The sequence below is a fragment of the Lissotriton vulgaris genome, chromosome 12, assembly GCF_964263255.1.
Source record: "Lissotriton vulgaris chromosome 12, aLisVul1.2, whole genome shotgun sequence".
NCBI lineage: Eukaryota > Metazoa > Chordata > Amphibia > Caudata > Salamandridae > Lissotriton > Lissotriton vulgaris.
The window spans coordinates 127,691,883-127,717,869 of NC_141700.1; the positions used below are offsets into that span (position 1 = coordinate 127,691,883).

Sequence of the window (25,987 nt, forward strand, 5' to 3'; positions counted from 1 at the left end):
ATGTCCCTCGGAAAATTAATGTCCTCCCTACTCATATATGTTAAGCACAACTCCGCCTCTGCAGGATTTTCAAAACAGTGACAACAAGCTGAAATTAGGACCATGGCCATTTTTGCTGAGGCCCACCCACTTTAAAACATTTAGGATTCCGAATCTGCAATATTGCATTATACATGAAGTGAGCAGTGGCTGTGCCCCTTTCAAAATTGTGGCGGTTATGTCTTTTTTAAACTATATGGGTAGAACTCCTAACCAGCTTTATAGAAATTAAGGAACACAAATCTTTCTATGACTGACTGCCATGCGTGATCAGTCAAACATGGTGATTTCTTAGTCATTCTTAGGGGATTAGTTTAACTCCATGATACGCACCATTGCAAAGATATGTTTTAACTTTTCTACTGATCTCATATTGATCCGCCACAAGCCCTCCTCTCTCTGCCCAGTATCATCCTTTTCCATGGCACACTCATGCCAGTAAAAGGCACTGGATTCTTTTCATTACGGAAGATGATTCCACAAGAAGTGGACAATTGTCAGATGACCTAGAACTCAGGATAGCTGATTCCCGGACCTGGAATACTTCACCCTAGGGGTGGTAGGCTCACAGACGTGCAGCTATTCTGCTCTCCCTTGCTGCACTCTGAGGATACGCAGTGACACTTATAACCAGCTGTCACAACACAAGCATTGCAATGAAGCACTTCCCACACAAACCACACTACTTTCTTCACTTTCTCTTCTTCCATAATCTAAGCATCCTATTATGCTGTTTGCTTCATCGTGTGCCAAGACCCAACAACAAAAACAAGATTTGAGCACAGTGTTGGTGCGAATGAATGGCATGAGAACAGTGGTGGGATGGGCCTCATTATAGGCGCAATCACCGATCAAGGCACTTCCATGGTGTAGCATCCTACTCGTCTGTAATTGTGCTTCGGCAACTTGGATTGGACATGAAACGCTACACAGATTTAACTGCAAATCAAAACATACTGTTCTAAGCTCTCGCCTGCTGTCTGCTACTGAGCTCTTCCCTGTCCTCTAATGCTCCACGCACCTGCTTTCCAGTCCATCTATATATTCTTTCTTCCGTCTGCGACTGTCTTGGGCAGACTGTTTGTTTCGGATCTTCCGTCGAACCTTTTTCAGTATTCTCTCTTCTGCCTAGAGTGGAATAAGAGATTACACGAGTCGAGATGAAGTACATCTGCAATTGCAATACGAGTACCGTATCAAGCAGGAGATTAGCAAGCCTTGTGTTCACAATATGGCCCTGCTTTAATATCACACTGGATTTAACATCTCCTACAACTGTTCCAAACAGCATCCAGAGATTCCCACTCCTTTTCAGAATGCTGCTGCCAGTCACCTACCAACTGCTGTTCCACTCACATCAGGGGACCTTTGTCGCTCAACTTCCTGCAAGAGGAATGAACGTTCTGAGCACCAAAGCCATGTTGTGATTTCCACTGCAACCCATGCTTGACATGACCAAGCTACATTGTGATTTCACTTTCTTTCCCTTCCCAAGGATTTACAGCATACTTTCGATTCACCCCTAGACACTCTTGTATGCCTTATTTATGCTTATGGTTCCGAGTGCAATTTGGTGAGGCTGTCGGCAAAGGATGAGTTTTTAGTCATTTGTGGAAATTGGGTGAGATCTGTTCCTGCGGCTTCTGACCTGGATGGTGAGAAGGTGCAGTAAAACTCTGGGTCCCATCAATGTAAATGTAGGGCCTTCCAAGGTTACCCTTTAGATATGTAGTGTTTTCTCTTTTTGGTGACGTGAGCAGTAGCAGCTGTATGGTGATAAATGTATATATCTGTTTTTTGATACTGTGGTTTTGAAACTGAAGGACTATTCAAGTCAAATGTATTTGTATCAGTTTTGGGGCGAAGGGGGGGGGGAGAAATCGGAGAATGGCGGTTATGGCTCTTGATTTTCTGTACCAGAGACACACGTTACAAGATAGGATCACAGTCTGTTTGTGCTCACAATCAATTTTACCACAATGGCTTAGTTTTCATTACAGAAATGTCCCATTTTTGGTATTATTCCTCTCTGGAAGCCATTACCAGCTCTGTGTTTATTGGGACAGGCTCTCAGAGACAAACAACATTAGCGCTCAGTGATGGATGTTTTTTAATCTCGTGTAGCATAGCCTTTAGCAGGAACAAACACGGCCCTAATGAATATCAACACGTTGCTTCCCTTGTCTTGTGCCAGACTACTATTTCTGCGTTTAGTGTTGAAACAGATTGCTAACCTAGAGCAAGCACTCTATCCTCAAGCAGCTTCATTGCAAAAATGTGGTGCAACCTCACACTCACACACAAAAGTACAGTCCAGCACTCCAACATGCCATACACACGGTCAAACTAACTGTCCAAACCAATATGACCAAAAGCCAGGCCGAAGAATTCACTTCATCAGCACCAGGTACCATGCCCTTTGGAAAAACAGCACAGGGAAAGTCGGAACTTCTTTCCACAGCGGGACTGCGAAAAGAAACCAGTTCTGCTCAACGGGCATCTGGAGCGGGGGCGGTTATAGTTACTGAGAAGTGCCGGCCCAGGGGTGGGTGGCTGACTGGGATGTGCTAGTATTAAGCACCACTGCCGCTTTTGCCACGGGTCCAATATCGCATCACTGCTACACACTCAGCCCACAGTAACAAAAACACCCCCCACGGGTCAAAAATCAGCCCCAACCCTTCCAGCCCACCGGGAAACCCCCAGGTGCCCGCAACGGCCAGTCCGTCCCTGACTCTTTCCCAAGTTCACAACAATACACTCACAAAGCTAGTACTTTCAAATCTTTTGCGATGGTGCGCTGCCCCACATCCGCAACACTTCCAAAATGTCTTCTCCAAACTGCTAACCAAACACCAAATGGAGTTGAAATGATCACACAGTACTCCCCAACAACCTACATGACATAAATTCTATTTTCCAATCTGTCTTGCCGTACAAAGCATTCAGCACACAATAACCATTAACAAACTGCAATTCCCAATGAACAGAAGTCAACTTACATGGAAACTGCTCAACCTGACTCGAATATGATGCATATGGCACATGTCGATATGCACAAATCACCACACAAACGAATAAACATCCCATTTAGTGGGAATCAAGGCACGTTTCGTAACAGAAACTCATATAATAATACGAACTCCATGAACGCAAAATAACCTAGATGAATAATTTACTGAATTAGATATTTAAAACATTGCAATTAGACAAATTCCAGGCAGGCAATGTTTTGATTTTCCATGACTTGGAATAAGCCTACACAGTCTTTTTTCTTTTTCCAGTGTCCTTCTTCTGTTTCTTAATTAACCAGAAAGGCTGGGATAGTCTTTCTCCCACGTCTCCAGATGTGTCCCAATCAAATATCAGCTTACAACCCTCATCCATAACGTCCAAGTCTACACAACCGTGTAATCACAAGGGAAGGATGCATTACCCTGACAGAACCGGGGCATAATCAAATGCAAAAACACTGGGTTTCTCTGCAGGGAATGATTTGCGTAACCAGCAATCAGTCTTTAATAAAACAACTAGCTTCACATAATGCTGCCCATTACACAGTTCCACTCACACATTGTAGATGTGTATGCAAATACAATCCATTTTCTAAACTATCAATAAGTCACGAGACCTAAATACATACAGTTCCTTTTAACACAATTTTATTGCATGACTCACAAATTTATCGACGTGAAAGACATTTCAACACACATTGTTCTTGTTAAGAAAATCTTTCTTACAGGTGTCCACCATAAATCAGTAGCCTGTTGTACGCTAGGTAGCACAGCATCTGGTTGTGAGGGAAAGGCCTAAAACCAGTCTATGTAATGTCTTCCACAACTATGTTTATCATAATTAGGGCTCCCTGTTTTATGGTATTTATTTTTAGGTCTCGCCTGTCGATGCGCATGCGCATCGAGCAAGGCGAGAGTATTGCGAGTTATCCACTCTTTATCCACACTGCAAGGAATCGTGGCGATTCCTTGCAGTGCACGATAAATTTAAGCTCAATGCGCATGCGCATTGAGCTTAAATGCGCGTGCACATGCCCCCAGCCGCCTACTCTCTCTCACAGCCTCCCCCAGCTCCGCCCCCTCACTACTTGATTGCACGGCCGCTAGGCCGTGCCTCCCCTACTCTCCTCCCCCCTCCTCCTCTCCTCCCCTGCCTGCCTGCCGCATTTCTCCTCCCCCCTCCCCTCTCTTCCCTCCGTCTCGTTTGTTTAATTTAACCCGCTCCGCCCCCTCCCCTTCCCGCCGCCTCTCCCTACCCGTCTTTTTGTTTCTTTTCTTGTTTTTATATATTTTTTTATATACAGCGATTGTGAACATGAATAGCAGAGGAATCATCCCTACGGGGCTTTTGTCACCATGCATAAAATGTTGCGTCCTCAATGTCTCCCTCATTTGCATGGCTGCCCCGCGGTGTCATTTATCAAACTCTCGGCGCTGGACGGTTTCAAAGTCTTTTTTGTTCTGAAAAAGGGCAGTTTGCAACCTCTCCCTCTAGCATGGAGATTGGGCCCGCGCAATGGCACAATATTCCAGTTTGTTTTAGCGAACCCCGAAATTAGGATCATTTCGAGCTTTAAATTTGACCACTATTACGCACCATCCATTTTCTAAAATAAACAAAACTTGGAAGGCAACTTTCTCCCCAGCTCATTCAGACAGCGGCCCATGGTCACACAAAGCGGTCAATTTGAATAATGATCCCATTTAACAGAGAGACCCTCTGAAAGGGTATAAATTGTTAGTTCCCACCCTCAAATTATTTGCAAGAACTCTCCGGAGCTAAATAATGCCTTCTGCATCACATCTTCTGAGTCGGCGCTCTTTTAAAACCTTTGTAATGACTATGTCCGCACGCAATAGGCCTCATAAGACTAAAGACGGCTTCCTACCCACTACTTTAAGTTCTGTTTCTAGCAAGTGACTCGGTACCACTCTGAGTGACATCAAACACATTCTGATTATCCGACCCCAGGTTTAAAATAAAGAGCCTCCGTCGAAACGTAGCATCCCCGACCTGAAATATCCACCCTTTAAATAGGGTACTTTGGAAACAAAGAAACACACCCGTAGGTCGGGCCTGTCGTTTATTGGTGACCCCCAAACTATCGATGCAGAGGTGGAACGGCGCGCCTCCCCTACTCTCCTCCCCCCTCCTCCTCCTCTCCTCCCCTGCCTGCCTGCCGCATTTCTCCTCCCCCCTCCCCTCTCTTCCCTCCGTCTCGTTTGTTTAATTTAACCCGCTCCGCCCCCTCCCCTTCCCGCCGCCTCTCCCTACCCGTCTTTTTGTTTCTTTTCTTGTTTTTATATATTTTTTTATATACAGCGATTGTGAACATGAATAGCAGAGGAATCATCCCTACGGGGCTTTTGTCACCATGCATAAGGTGTCGAAGAATTATTCTAATGCATGTGCAGAGCACACATTTTGTAATAATCCCAAAGAGAAAAAAAAACCTGAACTCGATCGGAGATTGAGGCCTTTTACATGCATTTTTTCCACCAAGCCAAGTTCTGTCAGTGGGCGTCTGAAACAATACGAACAAAAAGAATCTACAGGGCCCAACCCACCTGGTGCACTGCTGTAACCTCTGTCGTGCCGACAAGCAGAGAAAACACCTTCGCATGAAAGGGCTGGCTAGCCTGATTACGTCAATTGCAGCGTAGAATTAAGGTGGTTCACGATTACTCATGATCGAACCATCCTCCTCTTAGTCACCGATGCATTTGGATTACTCAACCCTTCAGTGTTCTTTCCTTGTGCTACTTCCTGTTGTGTGCAGTGTTGTTTTCAGTTCTTTGTACTCAACCGATGTTTAAGGGTAAATCACCTGCTTTGGAACGGATTAAATATAGTACATTTGAGGGAAGGTTGTTTAGGAGGGAGGAGCCCCGTTGTTGTATGGAGGTCGTCCACTGGTAATGATGGCGGCGGGGGTGCAGTTCTTTACATTACCTTTAGCAGGCGCTTCTCGGGGAGCTGTCATGTTGCTGACCTCAGTCCGCTGATCTGACAAGTCCACTAACAGCCGCCGGCCTTCACAGAAGAATGATGGGTTGGAGACATGCTCCCACCTCGCCGGAACCTGAGGTGACGCAACTTCCTTGCGTTCACACTGAATACCGTAACACAAACCACGCATCCGATGACAATCAACAGAACACCTGACCATAGAAACAGCTATACTACAATACAAGATTAAAACCCAGTCACGGGCGGCTCAGTATTCTTTAGTACATTTGAGATGAGTTACACTAACAATGAATGGGAGAAGATGGAATAGTTATTAAAATTGTCCTGCTGGAATGTGAAATTGTGACCTGCATGTTAAACCCACATTCATGCAGCAAGCAATCGGACCATTTAGTATGGGTATACGCATTTTATTTCCCCAAAATTTACATTCACATTTTCTAGAGCAACTAGTAAATCGGACAGCTGTAATTAACTTGACTGCTTTCAAAAGCCTGTGGAACTGGCAAGATTTTTGGGACAAAAGGAGATTTTACCCAAGTGATTTTCCTAAGAATTTCTTTTAAAATGTTGAATAATAAATAGTAGCCTCAACCTCAACACCTCACTCACCCTCACCCTCACTCACCCTCAACCCCTCACTCACCCTCAACCCCTCACCCTCACTCACCCCCACTCACCCTCAACCCCTCACCCTCAACCCCTCACCCTCCCTCACCCTCATTCACCCTCAACCCCTCACCCTCACTCACCCTCAACCCCTCACCCTCACTCACCCTCAACCCCTCACCCACACTCACCCACACTCACCCCCACTCACCCTCACTCACACTCACCCACCCTCACTCACCCTCACTCACCCTCACCCTCACTCACCCTCACTCACCCTCACCCTCACTCACCCTCAACCCCTCACCCTCACTCACCCTCAACCCCTCACCCACCCTCAACCCCTCACCCTCACTCACCCTCAACCCCTCACCCTCAACCCCTCACTCACCCTCACTCACCCTCACCCTCAACCCCTCAGCCTCACCCTCACTCACCCTCAACCCCTCACCTTCACTCACCCTCAACCTCATGCTAAAGATTTACAAAAAAACCCATTAACAATTCTAAAAGCACTAACTCTAATGCTGCGAGACCTATTGCATTTCTAATGCTTGTTGACATTTCCGTCTGTATTTATCCATATTTATTTTTTGCTCGTTTTTTCTGTATTTAGACCTTTTTATTTTGCGTTTTCTGTATAAATGAAGCTGCAATGGGTATTTTTCCACATTTAACTGGTAAATGTATACTCGCATTTGAATGTCCAAAAGGATTCAGCAGTATACAGTACAACAGCATTATCTGAAAACACACGCATTGAACAATAGCATAAATAACTGTAGATCTACACTTAATTAGGAAATCTATTGTCTTTTTTAATCTCCCCTACCTCTCAGTCCATACACCGAATGATCTGACACTCATCATTGATAGTAGAAAAAAAATCCCAAAAAAAACATATTTTCCGTATTTTAAAATAAATACAGAGGGGAAAATAAATAGTTTTCTGTCTGAATTTATCTGTAAAAATGGAAAACTGGGTGCCCTACTTATAATCATCAAGGTTCTGGCGGCGAGCGCCTTTATAAACCAGGTACCTTTAGGCCGACCACAGATTTTTGCGTGATACTGGTATTATCAATCAGTGCCTGCACTCATGTGATGTGACCTATACAAGCTACTTGCAATTACATAGGGGTTCATGGGGAGGGGGCAGGGGGGAGGGGTTAATTCAGTTGTTGTATAAAAAAGTGTCACAATATATATTCTGGATAATAGAATGATATCAATATATTCAATGATAATTACAAAATGTACAAACAGTTATGTAATTGATGATACATTCATATAAAGTGATGTATATGTAGAATATGACACTCAGCAAATAATTTAAAAAAACAAAACACAATCAGGGCCTTCACTCGACTGCCCAAGCCCTCAAAGGAAACATTTCTCCTTTCCTTTTATAACATATTTGCTCTGTCGGAGATTTATAACTCAAACTAATGGCACCTAACTAATAAGTCTCTTTTAAATCCATTATCAGTCTCCTGGACAATTCTTTTCTAGATTATATCCAACATTGAAGTAAGAGCCCATGAACTGACTCTGCGGACAACATATTTACCACCTAACAACATATCTTTAGGGATGCAGGCCACATGCGGATAGAAGTAAAGTGGTGCAGCTAGTTTGCTAGTTTACCTTCAACAATCTCAATGTGTAGTGATTCAGGATTGAGTTTAAACGTGGTTGCCACCTGGTGCAAGTAAGAGCGTGGCTGTCGCAGCCGACAGCCGACGTGTCCTACTGACAGCCAAGGGACCACTTGTTCTCGGGAGGTGGGGGATTGTGGTAGTCAACAGACAGGACTTGCTCACCTCCATTGCCCCCAAAAACAGTGCACCCCACATCCCCCCTCTGCTACGCCATTGTTTGAGGGAAAATATTGCACCTCAACTTTTTCATATTTAACCCTTGCCTTAAAACACATCCGAGCTGGTCCCAGACAGAAAGATAGTATGGTGCTGTGGAGCTGAATGGGGGATGCATTTTATAAACAAAATTGCACCCGTCTGCCTAGTTTTGAAGCTCACAGATCACAACTTAGAAGGATGGTACTCTAAAGAGAAAAAATGTAGGCCCATGCATAGTGTTAGCAACCCACGCTCCTTCAGAAAGGCGTGGTCCCACATGCTTACAAGGCGCAAAAGAACATTTCTAATATGGAAGGACATTGCTTGAGCAATGGTATCAATCAGACACCGATAAGACAACATGATGTTTTGGGAAAAGATAGCCACGGCCTAGAATTTTTTTGAACTGAGAAATTTGGGGCCAAGTAAAATTATTTTTCAAATCCAATGTATCGAGCAGATGAGGAAGAAGGCCAGTTGTTTGCATACTTAGTGCCGTGCAAGGTAGACCAACTAGGATTCAGCAGAATGGTGCATCCAAAGCATCAAGCATTGCCCTGCCATCTCGCGCAGAAAATTTTATTCAACATGGATCTGCTACTTCAAAAAAAGGGTGGGCGAGACAGTTATGTTCTTGTACATTGCTGACTGCTTGACCTCTGCTCATGCCGGTTTGATTAGTTTACTTTCAAGCTTGTTTGTTGAATAAATGTGTTGAAATCTGTTCAGTATGATGTTCTCCTTGAGTGTGTCCCTTTCCCTACCTACCATTAATAAATTATAAACATGGCTGTGGGCATTCAATTTAAGAAAGCATCATCCCACGTCAGGAAGGGCTTAAATCCTCAGCTAAACAGTAAATTGAAATGTTTTAAGAATGCTCTTTTGACGATGCTGCATAAAGACCTGGTCTTGGATCCTGTCCTAGTAGAAATAAGGGCGTTAAAGTTTTATCGGCATCCAGTTCTAATACTTCAGACTTTCAAAGATAATGTGCACCTTCGAAAAATTATAGCAAATGGTAACAAAAGGAAAGACATTTCCAATCAAGCAATTATATAGAAGTTAGAAACCGAAGTGAATGGCATGTTGAGGAGGACAAGTGCAAACACCTAAAAACATCCAGAAATAACTAGATCATCAATTGGATACTAAGCTTCGTATGATTATTGACAAAGCTGAAAACTTGATACACCTCTAACCCCAAATCTAGCAGACGAATAATATCATTGTATAATTAAATAAAGCGATTAATGGGGATATATGGACATTAAAAACCATTGAGCTTGAAAGCCACAATTTCACTGTATGTTTCTTTACAAAAAAAAATTCTGGTACGCGTCCAGTAGCGTATTTCCGACAGCAAACTCTGGTAAAGATGACGCCTGAAACAGTGACATCCATAAAGAAAATATAGCACAAAAACTGTTTACGACACAAGCCTTGGTAAAGAAAAAAGACATTTCTACAGATGTTTTTATTAAGAGCTTCAATCTAAGCTTAGGTATATTACATCCATTTACACGTAAATATAAAATAACCCACAATGGTAAACTGTTATTCAACAACTCTAATGGTCTCAAGTAAACATCTGGACAAGATCCACATCCAGGCGTGATTGGGTCACCTGCAACAGCAGCCAACAATGAAGCCAGCACCAACCCAACATTCTCCGTCCTCAACCACACACATTTGTTATCAACAAGGTTATACAGCTTTATCTAAAACTCTAAAATCAATCTACTGGTTTAAATATGATCTTTTTTATTTCCCTCATTTTCCAAAAAGAAATGTTTCACACTAAATTGACTGGTCAAAGCTCTTACCCACCTGCTACCCTGTTCAACCTTCATATAGCCCTCAAAGCACATTCTGTACTTAGTCATGATGACTGTCTTTTATATCCAAGTTAAACCCGCAAGTTTTATCAACCAGTTTCTCCTCAAAGATGCTACCTTTCCACAGCCATTGAAGCAACAATAGGAGAAAGATTCTATTTAATATTTTCTCTTTGCCACTCTTCACCAAACCTCTGGGTTTCCTACACGTTTGCCCTTAGGGGTGAAACCTAAGGATTAACAAAAAACAATGTCTCTAAAGTTCAAGTCCTGGAATTGGAAGAGGATAAATCATCCAATCAAAATATGCAAAATCCCAGTGAGAAACGGAATCCGATGAGCCATTCGTCCTAGAAAATTCAAATTAGTGTCAATGTCGGCCACACCCCATGTTAAATGAGTTGGACACGTCAGCTGCAACCAACAAAAAGAATGAAACTGCTATTTTAGCCTACAAATCACTACATGGGATCATAATCTGCACACAGATAAGACAATTCTGCAGGCCCATCCAAGCTGCACTGAACATCAAGGAGGAAACATTATACTTTAATATCTTCAACCCGAAGCATGGAGGCTCTGAACTACAGGAAGCCACTGAAGGACTACATTGGCGCTTCAATGTAAAACAAGTCAATCTTGGAAACTCAAATGGTACGTCCCAGTGAGGACGCTTTGCTTAGGCTCTGCCATGAACCTGACTGGCCCCTCATTTAGGAGGACCAACTGGGGTGGGAAGAGCTTTTTCAGGGCCACAGCTGTGCTCTGAAACAGCCTTCCACTGACATTAAAAGCTGCTCCCACTTTACTTACTTTCAGAAAGGCCTTTAAGATGTGGCTTTTCCCGCAGGATTAGAAGGCACCTGGTCATCGGCCTGACTCACTTCTGACATCTCCTCCTTTTCTATAGTGCCAAGACACCCATGGGCATAAGTTGCTTTTTTAAAAATTATATTCATTCATTCATTTAATAAACAGTAGGTTCATTCTTGGGTGGGAGCAAATCCTCTTGCTCCTGAGGCAAAGCTACTGGCACCACCGAAGAAGAAAACAAAGAGTGCTGGCTCTGAAGCTCCAAGAGCATGCTGGAGTCTGAGCAGCAAATTCAGCATGGCAGTAATTGAGGAGTAGGGCTGGAAAGGTGCTTTGTCTTTAAATAATGGCAAATTAGAGGCTTTGGGCTAAAAAACTCAGAAACAACAGAGGGAGTGGCAAAGCTCACCTAAAGCTTTTAAAAATGGGTTCAGGTTCAGAGGAAGAGGGTTGGTGCCTTAACCTACTTGAACCCCCCCCCCCCCCCCCCCCAGCAATGGCCCAACCCAAACACAAGTGGTAGGTTCTCTAGGAACACTACTTACAGCACAAACTCTTCCTCGTCCACTTCTTTACAGTGAACAAGTTTCATCACTGCATTGCAGGAGCGGTTCTAGGCCTGATTTATATTTGGAGAGTGACTAACTAGGCACTTTCATGGATCACCAGGAAATGTCTGACCTTGCTTTCCCATTGGGTCTAGGGTGCATGCTCCTGCGCAGTCACAGGTGCAAGAGTTGTGATTTGTACCCAAGCACAACATACACCTATGTCACTTCGAATCTCAACATTGCTGAAGTCCATTTCTAGGCATTATGCAAGACAAAAACAAACAAATTGAAAAAACTATAAAATATTGTAAGACAAAAAACAGAAGGTCGTGTCACTGGTCCTTATATACCTCTCTGTGGTTGTGATATGTATACAAAAAGGAATGGAGGACATGGGTGGGCCTGTTAAGGGTCCACAACGTCTCTTCTGGGTGGTATGACAGCGGCGGCTGCTCCCCTATGGCGAAGGAGCGTCCCCACACTGCTTTTCAGCAGTGCAAAAAAAGGAGAAATAAGATGTTATTATAATTTTCTTTTTCTGTGCTGAAGCCTGCTTTGGGCCGGGGCTTGGCTGTCGTCACAGCCAGCAGGGGATGGAGTGGTTGGGGCACTGAAGTGTGCATGACGGTTTGGGCGGCCGCCTTGGGCCGACCAAATAGTCATGTGCACTAAGCATGTTCTCCACCGGGCTTAATGCACAGCCTGGGTGGAGATCATGCACAGGCTCGCAATCTCTGTCTGCACGCCGAATTAACGCGCTCATACCAATCACGATGCTGCTATAATGGTGACATATTTACAACAAGGGGTGGTGAGGGACAGAGTCTCTGAATTAAGCAGAAAACTCTCACCCAGTCAAGAGATCAGGGCTAGATCCAACACCGTTTTTTAGCTCACTGCACCATCCCAGTTTCAGAACCTGGCTGTATGCAAATTAGTCTGTTCCTGTCCCAGTGCATGATGGGAACAGGGCAAACCAAACTACAAAAGCCAATTCTTACACTGGGAAGGAAACAAGCTCCCGGGGACCGGTTTCTGGCATTGCAGCCGTCTTCGGCCCGGTTTGCTTGAATCCTGATGGTGCAATGAGCAAGGGACTCACATCTGAGTATACCCTTCCACGCTTAGGGTGGACAAAAATATTTACAACAAGGGGTGGTGAGGGACAGAGTCTCTGAATTAAGCAGAAAACTCTCACCCAGTCAAGAGATCAGGGCTAGATCCAACACCGTCTTTTAGCTCACTGCACCATCCCAGTTTCAGAACCTGGCTGTATGCAAATTAGTCTGTTCCTGTCCCAGTGCATGATGGGAACAGGGCAAACCAAACTACAAAAGCCAATTCTTACACTGGGAAGGAAACAAGCTCCCGGGGACCGGTTTCTGGCATTGCAGCCGTCTTCGGCCCGGTTTGCTTGAATCCTGATGGTGCAATGAGCAAGGGACTCACATCTGAGTATACCCTTCCACGCTTAGGGTGGACAAAAATATTTACAACAAGGGGTGGTGAGGGACAGAGTCTCTGAATTAAGCAGAAAACTCTCACCCAGTCAAGAGATCAGGGCTAGATCCAACACCGTTTTTTAGCTCACTGCACCATCCCAGTTTCAGAACCTGGCTGTATGCAAATTAGTCTGTTCCTGTCCCAGTGCATGATGGGAACAGGGCAAACCAAACTACAATAGCCAATTCTTACACTGGGAAGGAAACAAGCTCCCGGGGACCGGTTTCTGGCATTGCAGCCGTCTTCGGCCCGGTTTGCTTGAATCCTGATGGTGCAATGAGCAAGGGACTCACATCTGAGTATACCCTTCCACGCTTAGGGTGGACAAAAATATTTACAACAAGGGGTGGTGAGGGACAGAGTCTCTGAATTAAGCAGAAAACTCTCACCCAGTCAAGAGATCAGGGCTAGATCCAACACCGTTTTTTAGCTCACTGCACCATCCCAGTTTCAGAACCTGGCTGTATGCAAATTAGTCTGTTCCTGTCCCAGTGCATGATGGGAACAGGGCAAACCAAACTACAAAAGCCAATTCTTACACTGGGAAGGAAACAAGCTCCCGGGGACCGGTTTCTGGCATTGCAGCCGTCTTCGGCCCGGTTTGCTTGAATCCTGATGGTGCAATGAGCAAGGGACTCACATCTGAGTATACCCTTCCACGCTTAGGGTGGACAAAATATTTACAACAAGGGGTGGTGAGGGACAGAGTCTCTGAATTAAGCAGAAAACTCTCACCCAGTCAAGAGATCAGGGCTAGATCCAACACCGTTTTTTAGCTCACTGCACCATCCCAGTTTCAGAACCTGGCTGTATGCAAATTAGTCTGTTCCTGTCCCAGTGCATGATGGGAACAGGGCAAACCAAACTACAAAAGCCAATTCTTACACTGGGAAGGAAACAAGCTCCCGGGGACCGGTTTCTGGCATTGCAGCCGTCTTCGGCCCGGTTTGCTTGAATCCTGATGGTGCAATGAGCAAGGGACTCACATCTGAGTATACCCTTCCACGCTTAGGGTGGACAAAAATATTTACAACAAGGGGTGGTGAGGGACAGAGTCTCTGAATTAAGCAGAAAACTCTCACCCAGTCAAGAGATCAGGGCTAGATCCAACACCGTTTTTTAGCTCACTGCACCATCCCAGTTTCAGAACCTGGCTGTATGCAAATTAGTCTGTTCCTGTCCCAGTGCATGATGGGAACAGGGCAAACCAAACTACAAAAGCCAATTCTTACACTGGGAAGGAAACAAGCTCCCGGGGACCGGTTTCTGGCATTGCAGCTATAATGGTGACAGCAGCATCGTGATTAACTATGGGGGGCCTGTTTGCTTCCTGGAAGAGAAGCAAGGACAGACAACAGAGGAAGACAGCGGCCATGGAGAGGTAAGTGTATTTTTACTTTTTAACTCCCCCCGCCAACCCCCTTCTGTATCAGCCGCTACGGAGTCATGACATGTGCAATGCTTCCCTTTTGAAATCATTGCTCTGACTGGTACCCAGATGGCACACTGTGGGTAATTTTAAGGTCCTGTCTCACACCTGGAGATATTGCTTGATATGTCAAAACAGCAAGAAGAAATATTGATTTGAAAAAAAAACCCAAAACTGATTTTTAAAGTGAAAAATGTATGAAACAGTCAAGATTTACAGATTTTTACTCCACATTTTTTAAAACTAACTTGGTAGTACGTGACAATATAGTAAATAGTCGTTTCAAGGAGGTCTGGGCTATCTTTAAGAGACTGATCAATGTTCCCTCGGTTAAAGCCAGCCCACTTTATTTGTTTTTATTATGTTTTGCAGCAGTTGTGTTGAAAAAAATTATTATAACCGCACAGTGATGATTTTAAACTTTTTTTAGGCTCTACCTAGCTACTTCTAAGTAAGAAAAAAACAAAAACAAAGAGCTAATTTAACAATTTCTTTAAAACCAAAAAGAAAAAAAAAGTTTCTTCCATAATAAACAGTCTCAGGGATCACGCGCACAAGCTTTGTGCTAAAAAATGTTAACAGCGATATAGTTCTGCTTGAGCATCTCACTGAATGGGTTTACTGTCTGTATGTTTAGTTTAAACCATGGGTCTTGCCAACACCCTAAAAAGACCTCCACTACTTTCTTTGCTGATCATAAAAATACAAACAAGAGGCCTGTTGATTGTAATCAAACTAGCACCCTTAATAATATAACGTAACATAATGTGTGTTTGTTCTCTCAGAAGGGCGTCTGAACTCCTGCTGCGCCTTCTCCATCCCCTGATTGTCCCTGTTCCAGTGCCTCTGCCTCCACCCCCTCAATTGGTATGCATCCCCTGTCACTTTGATAACACTGTTGCTCATCCAACTCCTCCCTCTTACAGCTTTATACATTTTCTGTCCATACCTTGGTAAGGGGTAAATTGTTGGGTAATGCAACTCCTTCTTGAGATAGCAATCTCTTCTCCTCATCTGTCAGCATGAGCTCTGGATACTGTCCATAACCAAAAGAGAAAACAAAGCATTATTCAGCACTGAACAGCCTCTTCCCAGTAAAACCCCCCTGGGCTGCTTTCAAAGAGCCTGCCTTTGTCAGGGTATACGAGGTCTCGAATAATGAGCTGAACTGATAGTGAAGCCCTGCATGATATTCCTAAATTGGTTTTACTGGATTGTCTTGTTACATTCCCATATACCACCTACACCTGAATTTTTAATTTATATACCAACATAGCCTTAGGGCCCGCCGTAGCGGGCTCTAACTGTCATTAAAGGCCCACACCAGCATTCGGCTCGGGTCTTTAACAAGGGAGCAGGCCTTTAATGGCCGGTAGAGCCCACTACGGAGGACTCTAAGGCTATTAGAACTTTCCGCCCTTAGAGGGCAGAATGTTCTAATTTGCAAAACAAAGGCCGCACAGAGCCAGAAGGGGTTGGAAGTCCCCTATGGTTCCGTGAGGCCTTTGTTCACAGTAATAGCACATTAGAATGTTGCTGCTCCTGCTCCAGGCTTCTACCGGCCATTAGAAGCCCGGAGCACTCCATGGTCTTCAATGGAACGCTTAACACCCCAATGTTCTAATTGCAGTTTCTCAATAATGTACTAACCAGATACTATGTTGGGCAAATGCGGTTTCATATGTAAATGCTTTTGAAACTGAGGATTTCAAGCACAAATCAGAAGAGGAAGGGTCAACAAGCACCTACCAGAGCTTCCATAGCCTGAAGCTCAGCAGCTGTCATTATCAACGGCAACTGGAGTGGCTTCGGCACAGAGGTGGCGGGGAGAGCTGGCAACTGATGGACCATGCGCGAGTCTGGGACCATAATGGGGGTGTTCCAATCATCTGTAATTCAAGAGAGACACGTGAGGCACCAGTAACACTGATACAGTCGACTCGTCATGCTTTAATTTTAGTCCTGGGGTGCTGGGGAAGCCTACTCTTTTCTCACTAGTGAAGTCACTAGAAATTATAATGTTTTGTTGCAAGACTGTTGTCTTCGCTTTCACATCTGTACATGGATTTGATTAATTTATCGATCCAAATAAATAAATATCACTTTATTAATTGCAAAACATACTGGAAATCAAGAAGTCTGGAAGTTCATCCAATTAATATAGACCTTCAGTATTGGATGCAAGAAAGAGTACGTTTGACTTCTCTACACTTCCAAAGCATTTACGGTGTGCACTGCTCGGTGTCTCATATTTATGATTGACAAAATGTAAGCCTGCAGGGACCCTTGACAATCAAAATTAAATTGGTGATTCATTCCAACACAGGTACTCGTTCAGTCAAAAGTGTTATGGCATCTCAAACCATGTAAAAACCATTGTTTACGGTCTGAAAGTCCAATGGAAAAGATTCTGAACTTACGGTATGCGGGCTGCTTGTAACGCGGTAAGTGACGCCATGAAGCAATCTCAAAGAGTGTATGTGTATTCAGAGAAAAACCTACCTGAAGAAACTGGTTCTGATGGTTTTTTTTTTCACCAACCAATACAGACATATTCTTCAGTTAGAAAGGTTTTTGCTAGGCAGCGACACAAACTGTAAAATGACTTTCATGCCAATTTGTTTTGGGTGGTTTCCATCCCCAATGCTGGGTCTTTTTTTCTCAAAGGGGTGGTTTCTTTCTTTACCCCCTCTTGTTTTTCTGTTTATTCTTCTTATATTTTTACCCACTTTTAATCCCCTTTTCTGTTCCTACCCAGTTCCATGTTAGCATTTCCGAAGTGCTCGGCAAAGCAATCCTACTGCTGCCTTTATCTTTCACGATTCCACTGCCAAAATCACCCCAGTTACGTACCACACTGTATGCGATCTGTGTGTCTTTGGGCCAAAAATGTGGAAACAAAAGTAGGACTATCCGACTAAGGTGTCACTCTGTATGTCACTTAATTTTATAACAGAAGGAATAAATGTATTAAAAAAAGATTTTGGTAAAAAAATGATATGTTCTGATATGTTTATTTATAAAGAGCACTATCACCCATGAGGGTATGCTTTTGGTGAGCAGCTGTGTGTGTGTCTGTGCGCCTAGCCCTGCCTACGGTAAGTTAGTTCATTGAAAAGCCAGGGCATCAGCTTCTTGCAGAATTCAAGAAGAAAGGCAGAGGCTCTAAAATGGAGTGACAGGTCGTTCCACGCTTTAACAGCGATGTAAGAGAAAGCCCGTCCCCCTGAGCTGGTTGTGTATATGCATGGGATGCGTGTGGGTAGGAGTCTTGCAGGGCTGCCTGCGTGGTTGGTGGAGGGAGATGGGACTGTTCCGGTAGGAGCGGCCTGAGTAGTGTAGTGCCTTGAACGTGTGTGTAATGAGTTTGAATTGAGCACGTTTGTTTATCCTGGAGCCAGTGTAGTCCCTGAAGTGTGGTGTGATGCAGCCACGGCCTGTGCAGGTAAGAGCGGCGGGCCGGATTGGGGGTGGGGGGGGGGGACTCAATAGACGACCACAAGGGAAAACTAAATAAATAATTACATTCTCCCTTGTCCTCGTCTGTCGAAATCCGCCCCCCATCGCCCACCGCTCTTACCTGCACAGGCCGCGGCTGGTGTGATGTGAGTTCTATGCGGGAGTTTGAGGAGGAGTCCTGCTGTTGAGTTCTGGATGGTCTGTACTCTTCTGGTGAGTTGCGTGGTGATCTCAGCGTAGAGGGTGTTCTAACAGTCCAACTTGCTGGCGACTAGAACATGAGTGACAGTTTTTCTAGTGTTGCTTGGGAGCCATTTGAAGATCTTCAGCATCTTCAGGGTGTGGAAGTAACTTATGCATCAATATCCATGTTATTATCATTTAATTTACATTAAACATTAATGCATCAGTCAAAATAGTGATAGTATTAAATTCAGTAGATAAAATATAAACGTGTTAAGGAAGGGCCCGAGATTCAAATCAACATCATTATATTTACTACGTTTTCCATTCTTAACAATATTTTTCTTTAATTTAATTTAAATTATATTAAATTATTTTTCAATCATACTATGTTGCCAGTGTTTTTGTAATTCTAGTAAGTCTTTTTATTATGCTACATATAAAGAAGTAACTTAGTTTTCTTCTTTATATATGGATTTTCTTCCTTTTGTAATTTTGTTACAATGATATTTCATGTTATGAGCAGAATGTCAAATTATGTCGTCAAGAAAGACAAAAAATGGTAACCAATGACTGAGTGAAAATACAGAATAATTATTGGTACTGTCCACAAAAGGTCTTTGATGGCTAAAGCTGTCTGTAGGGGAGACTTACAAAGGTGCCCCTCCCTCTAGTTGCAGAGGATGAATTTGAAGCTCACTCAAAGGAAAGATAAGTATGGAATAAGACTGCAACAACTAAACATGAACAGAGTGAGCATCGTAAACACAAAGTCCAAGTCTAGCCCATAATAGGGTAAATGTATTGGCTATTGACAACAACTGAAACGAATTCAAGGAAAGTGGAGCTCTTAACGTCGGATTTAGTAGGAAATGGAGATGATGTTTACGAAAGACTACCGCAAAGCAATACCGACGCCACCGATTCTACGATGTATGCTTTACGACATCCTTACAGGCTTAAATCCAGATGAGAAGATTTTACTGGAACATACATTGATTGAGGCAGCTATCAACAGAACAAGGAAGTACTGGCTACTTGAAAGCACCATATTCTTGGCATCTCTTAATACCACTGGCACAGTCATGTTTACATTCTGCGTTGTGTTCGAGCGGGTGAGGTGGTACATTATTTTAAATTTTCAGATTTAGCCGGTACCCCCTATTTCAATCTATTTACATAATACAGATTGTTTTCATTGGCTGCTGTGATAGGAAAAAAGTTTGTCATTCTTAACACACACATTTTCTTTTTTCTCTGGCCAGAAATATTTATATATTTTGTGAGAAGAGGCCCCTAATTTGATATTTTGGTGAGCTTGTGTTGACCTTTGCATTACAATAATTTCTGGTAAAGGTCAGATGACTAGGTTTTCTCTCACCTTTCTATCTCGTCTGAGATGTCTGAACTCAACATCATTTTGTACGTTTCTAATCTCCGTCCATTGTTTGAAGGGAGAAGATCATGGGATTTGCCCAAGAGCACACAAACTACAGAGGTGGAGCCGGGATTCTAAGTCTATAGCATTCTATTTCTAAAAGGGAAAAAGAGGGTAGCCATTTAACAAAGACTTACCGGGCAATGCCTGCCAGTGTCCCTCAATGTGTGGGGTACATGATCTAAGGAAGCACAGAGTATGCCCATGTGTTGGTAGGGGACATATCTAAGATTTACTGGGATCCCTGCAGAGCAGAACTGATGGTGGCTCTTCCATTTCCATGAAATGTTGTAGAAAACTGTACTTTCTACCGTAGGATGCTTAGTGGGTTCAGATTACCGGGAGCTCTGCCATTCCAACACTGTATGCTGAAATGCTTCTCTGCACTTTGGAAAAGTCACCATAACACTTACTCACTGTGTATGCTGATAGGACACATCTTTCCCTAAACTGGTTTTACTCCATGCGGTCTGGCTTCTTCCTTCTCCAGACCATGACCCATTAGCAGTCAGATGCAGTGGTATACCTTATCCTGCTCTGCTCAGCTACCCCTGTTTACCATGTGATTAAACGCACCTGATAAAACTAAATAGGTTTCCTCGTATTGTATTGTATTGTAATTGCATTTATATAGCACTTACTAGCCCAGACGAGGCGTCAAAGCGCTTTTTTCGGTGAGCAGCACGCTATTTCAGAACCCATAAAGGATTAGTGGTGAATTGGTATAGTGAAATATGAAAGTAATTTGAGTGGTGGATAGGTTAGTCAGTTATTTGGAATGAGAACGATAGTGGAGGGATAAAAGAGGGAAAAAGGGTTTGCATTTATATAGCGCTTGGGACCCCTGATGGTGTGTGAAAGCGCTTTTTCAGTTAGAAGCACTCTACTCTGGAACCCATGAAGTATCAGTGGTGAATTAATATAGTGGAAAGTAGTAAAAGCAAGAGGAAATATGTGTGGAAACTGCCCCGAATCAGAGAAAACATGCCAAATTTGAGTAATTTTTCCTTAATCTGCATGTTTTCCCCTAATACTTCAGCCAAAAACTCACAATGCCTTTAAACTGGGTAAGATGCCACCCAGAACTAATGCTCCATATAGTGGTCTTTATTTTGACACAGGCAATATCGACAACTTGCAACACAAAATGGAGATCAGACACGAAAGAGAAGGGGTGAGGCGCTATACCCTTGGATGCCCACTCTTATGCTCAAGAGTATCAGCAATGTTGATGGTCGCGTGGAAGGTGGGTTACCAGAACACTCTAGGGAACATCTCACTCACGAACAAGACCCAACGACAACCTAGGCTCTACTCTTTGTCACTACTGTATTGCAATGCAAAGCAGGTAAAGGGAATTCATTCAAAAGAGTACAGACCTGAGAGGATACCATTAGCCTGTGACCATCCCATTTTCAGGTCTGGCTACAGACAGCTTTAGCTGTCTGGAACAGCCCATTTAATCAATTATTGAGAAAAGTAGGTGGTGATCTTTGGGTCAGTCCCTCCAACCATTGGTTTGAGGGTGATTTTCATGTTCTTCATTGCTTGATTAGCCTGTCCATCAATGTCACGGCCTTTTCAGGATCGTTACATTGTTCATTTGAGTTCTCAACTTTTTCGTTATGGTGCATCAAGCAGTACTTTGCTAGGCCACAAATGTGAGACGTAGCTAGAGAACGTGAGTGGTCTTTGATGTATTTTCTCTGCTGACGCCGTAACATTTTACCTACCCTAATAACATAGAAATAGGCGTTCAAATGTTTTGGCCTGATCCTGGCTTTTTCAATTAGTTCACCCAAACAAGTAGAGGGTGAGGGTGGGCTCACTGAAGTGTAGAAATGTTGGATGGGAACACTTTTGCCATTTGTAGGAAGTTCTAAAGATTTCTGTTTGCAGAAAACTGAGGTGATTGTGATTTGTCAACCCAGACACAAAACAAATATGGAAACTATTCCAGCCATTGGTGCAACAGGCTTAAACAAGAAAAGATGCAGGACAACTTAAGCCAGGCTGGCTGTTGGCATAGGAAGGTACGAACTGCGATGATAAAACACAAACCTCAGACGAGAAAACAGCATTTTCAATGCGGCTCGAACCACGCTGTGCCTAAACAATCAGGTCCAAACCACGAATGTGTCTTTACAACGCGTTCCTTTACCATGCAAGTCGTTACAATGATTCACCTAAAGGAAAGCGTTGTTGGACTGATTTTGGACTTTAAGTCCAACACTTTCCCTACTGTTGCACAGACTGGAGTTGGAATGGTAGATTCTACTATTCCGACTCTAGCGCTTTCCCTACAGCGAGCTCTTATAACGACTTGTGCAGGTAAGAAATGTGTTGTAAAGACATATGTGTGGTTTGAACCACGTAATTCAGGCAGGTGTGGCAAATGCCTGCGTAGTTCCGACGTACAACCACCCCAGACAGAAGCCATTTTTGGCTCAATGCAACTATTACATATATTATGTGTATCAAACCAAAGAGACTAATGCTGACACTTAAGCAAACGTGTTGCAACCCTGGAGTGAGGTTCATTCTTGCCGGTGTTTTCAGGGCCCTTGGCAAGACATATTTTTGGGGCCCGCTGTACGCAACAGCTTTCAATTTTGTTACTTATTTTCTATTAATTGAATCCCACATGATGTCAAACTAACAAAAACAGGCTTCCCACAAAAACAGTTAAAATATGTCTTTCCAGGGCCCCCAGAAATCAATAAGATTCCACTAGGCAAAGAGAAACAGGCTCAGGGGTAGAGAAAAGTAGGCAGAGAAAAGAGAAGTTGAGCTATGGAAATAAGCAGAGGTGAGATAAAGTTTTCTTTCCAAGGGGCCCCTTGAAAGGTGGGGGCCCTGGACAATTGTCCACTTTGCCCGTGCCTTAAAAAGTCTCTGATTCTTGCCACAGCATGCATGATAAAACCAACCCAGGCAGCACTAACCACATGCGAAGCACAGGCAACAGAATTGCACGGTTCACCCGCATTGCTAAAATATCCTGAAAGACACACACTGAGCCTTCAGCTAGATTTTGAAAAAAAGGCACGACTACTGGACAGTCGGGGCGTCATGGATGGGTGCAACTAAAAGTGGTAAAATAATTATAAAAGAAAAAATACTTCTGGCGCAGTGTGGGAGTGAACCTTCCAATAGTGCTTCAGTGGATGCAATTTTAAATGATTATGCAATATTTAATGATCTTGTCTAGCGTAACCGCAGAGGAACACCATTTATTAATAGTATCCGTTCTACTTCCAGAAGTAAATCAGTTGGCATTAAACATATATAGATTTCCACTCGCCTGGTACATAACCCTATTAATTGTGTACCTCTTTTATTCTGCACATCCCAGGAAAACTTTAAAACTTTTCTTCGGAGCTGAGTTTGTGGTTCCCAGTCCGGCCCTGGACATGTTTACAATAATAGGCAGATCCACAGAACAGAATATATTTTACACATTTATATTGAACTGATTCAGCAAAATACACGGTAGAACCACACACCAGATATTAAAAATAAATGTAATTTGATTAGGATTCTTCTAAATTACTGCTGCTCTAACAACATTGATCGAAGGAAAAATGTGCACGGCTAGAAATTGAAATCCAGTATCATGTCAGATTAAAACCCGTTTTTCCACCAGTTTGAATTACATTTAAATGGGTCAGTGTTGGTAGTGCCTTTATTCCACAAAAGAGCCTCGCCTAAGCCCGCCCTTTGCAGTTAACACAATTTAAACCCCGCCCAATAGCCATCAGCAGATGAAAGGTGTCACAAGCTCTACTGCATTCCATAGGCAGCGGCTCAGTTTGATGTGTTAGAGCATCAATTTCTTTTGTTAGAACTGCTTGTTAGTTACTCAAGAAGACACGACACACTGTGTGGCAATTCCATAATGTTGAGCAAAAGTCTGGAGTCTTGCATAATCCCCGTCACCCTGCATAGAGGTGATCTAAAGGTAACTTGGTGGTGCAACTGTGGGCACACTTCCAGCCCTTCCCCTGAGCCTTCTCGCAGACTCCTGCCGAACACCTTACCACAGACTCCATGTTCTAAGAAAAGTCAATATTGTACATTCTTGTTTTTGGGATTGGCTGTAAATCTAACGTGATGCGTTGCTTAGGCCGTACCTGCTGCGGAAGGCTTGTTGTGGGTCTCCACAGCCAGTTCACTTGTATTTGCAATGAACTCGCTCGGTCTGAGGGCTGCGAGCCATCACTATGCAGGCAGGGAAGAGACGCAAACTGCACCATCTCTATTCATCCATATTTTTAAAAAATCTAATTTTTAGCATTTATGATCCACTGGATGTGGTAAAGGATATAATCCCAGATGTCATGACCACTCCCTATGGATTTGTGAGATGGAGCTGCGGTTTGATCTTCATGGACATGTAAGAGATGCATCTCAGTGGGGACCTGACCTCGCGGAACAACATTAGCAAGATAGCCCTAAGGCTGCCTTCCCTATTCTTTAACTTATAGGAGCACTGATCTTGTTGAAGGCAGTGGAAGAGAGGACCACAAAATTATTGGTAATCCCTAAAAATTGCTTAGCAGGTCAGTGCTTCCTGGGTGAAGCCAAGAGGTTTATCTCAAGCCTTTCGAGAAGGTTCTATCAATAATCCCAACACGGCTACATTTCTAAACAGGTGCACTGACCTAGCTGTATGGAGATGATGCCATCGCCGTGGACCGGCTCGCTCTTGATGGTACCTAGGGAGCCAATGTCAAATACAACCTCGTACGGCGCTGCCAGCGCTTGCTCCGACTGGCTCGTCTCACTGTGCTGAGGGCTATCCGGTGGGTGGTCGTCAGAGATGCCGCTGTCGCTCTCTGGCGATTGCATAGGGGTGCCTGAGCTGTACACATCGTTTGGGTTGATCATCAGCTGCAGAAAGTCGTCTGGATCGTCGCGGTCTTTCAAGGCCTAAAAAACGGGGCACAAAGATTGGGGGACACATGGCACAGTCAGTAGAAGCAAGCAAAAGGGGGGGTTAAGCAAGGCATGGCAACACAGCAGTGATCCCTTTACTACTATGCATACCCCATGGCCACCAACATACAATTTATTAATAGTAGCTATCATTGTGGGAGGGAAGTAGGGGTGTGGACTTCTGTGATAGAGTCTGTGCAAGTCGGTGGATGTCGGCATTTTTCAAGGTGTTTATGTGCATTATTTAACAGAGGGATCCTGCAATAATGGCAGTAACAACTCTTTTTGTTTTGAAGACAATTTAAATAAAGTGTTCATCTTTTTGTGTTGTTTCAAAGCCAGTTCAAATGTTAAAAAAACATTACTTTGGGCAATCTCATCATAGAAGTAACAATAATACATCAAAATGCAAAACCCTCGTGCAATAATAATTTTGCTTAACAAGTACCACTCTACACTGAGCACCACTAGTTGAGACTTATGAAAGAACATCTTTCACATAAGCTAAGGGAAATCTCTTTTAGCTAATATAGAGAGAACAAGCTCTTTCTATTGGGCAAAATTCTATACGAGGGATCTTGAAAAAATGTGAAAATTCCCAAGAGGCTGTTGTCTCAAATGTAGGTGAGGCAGAGTTAAGAGAGTCAGGCAGCTGGCTCTGCTCTTGCCTGGCCAGCCTCTCAGAAGCGTCCGGTGGCATAGACATGGTGCCATGGGCCCAAGTGAAAGAAAGGAAAATAAGTGTCCCTAACTGCAGCATGCATAGTAAAATACAGCAATTATCAGGCCCTGGTGGCGTTAAACCTGTTGCACCACTGGTTGCTACACCTGCCTGGTAAGAGATTAGCAAGTCTTCCTTGTAGGCCAGGCTGCCCTCTGGGCTTAACTGATCTTTTCTCTTTTGTCGACACCTGCCAAGCAGCCAGACAGGCTCCTCCGCTTTCTTTACTTCCTTACCCTCCGCCTCCAGGAGTTGCAGAGTTTGCCTTACCGGGTGTTCACCCAGAACATTACTTGCCCCCAGTCTGTCCAGCTGCAAGTATCCGCCGCTCACCCCACTATTCGAGCCGCCAGCCTGTCCAGCAGTGGACATCCCCAGCCTTTTGACTCATACGACCCTCAAGGACCACTTGGAGTCCTTACTAGCACTGGACACGACTGAGGGAAAGTTGGTTAAGGTTAGAACTAGGAATGCCACATATTCAGTTGCAAGAAAATGCACAAATGCTCGAGTTCGGGGGTTCTCATTAAAGCCTTCTTTGCAGATTACCTGATCCCTCAGACTGCATGAGCACCCTTAGAGAACAAGCATTGGCAAAGCCAATAGACCTCGCCTTTTGGAC

The 25,987-nt window shown here is 43.8% G+C and overlaps 1 protein-coding gene across 1 annotated transcript in view; it reads right to left on the bottom strand.

Annotated features, from left to right (window-relative positions):
• Positions 1–25,987, bottom strand: part of CREB3L4 (cAMP responsive element binding protein 3 like 4) — a 47,511-nt gene that overhangs the window by 12,665 nt on the left and 8,859 nt on the right. Inside the window, exons 3-6 of the mRNA XM_086947539.1 lie at positions 24,371–24,638; positions 16,376–16,515; positions 15,576–15,662; positions 1,061–1,167 (exon numbers count right to left, since the gene is read on the bottom strand). Coding sequence (XP_086803665.1) covers positions 1,061–1,167; positions 15,576–15,662; positions 16,376–16,515; positions 24,371–24,638 — 602 coding nt within the window. The remainder of the gene's footprint in view (positions 1–1,060; positions 1,168–15,575; positions 15,663–16,375; positions 16,516–24,370; positions 24,639–25,987) is intronic.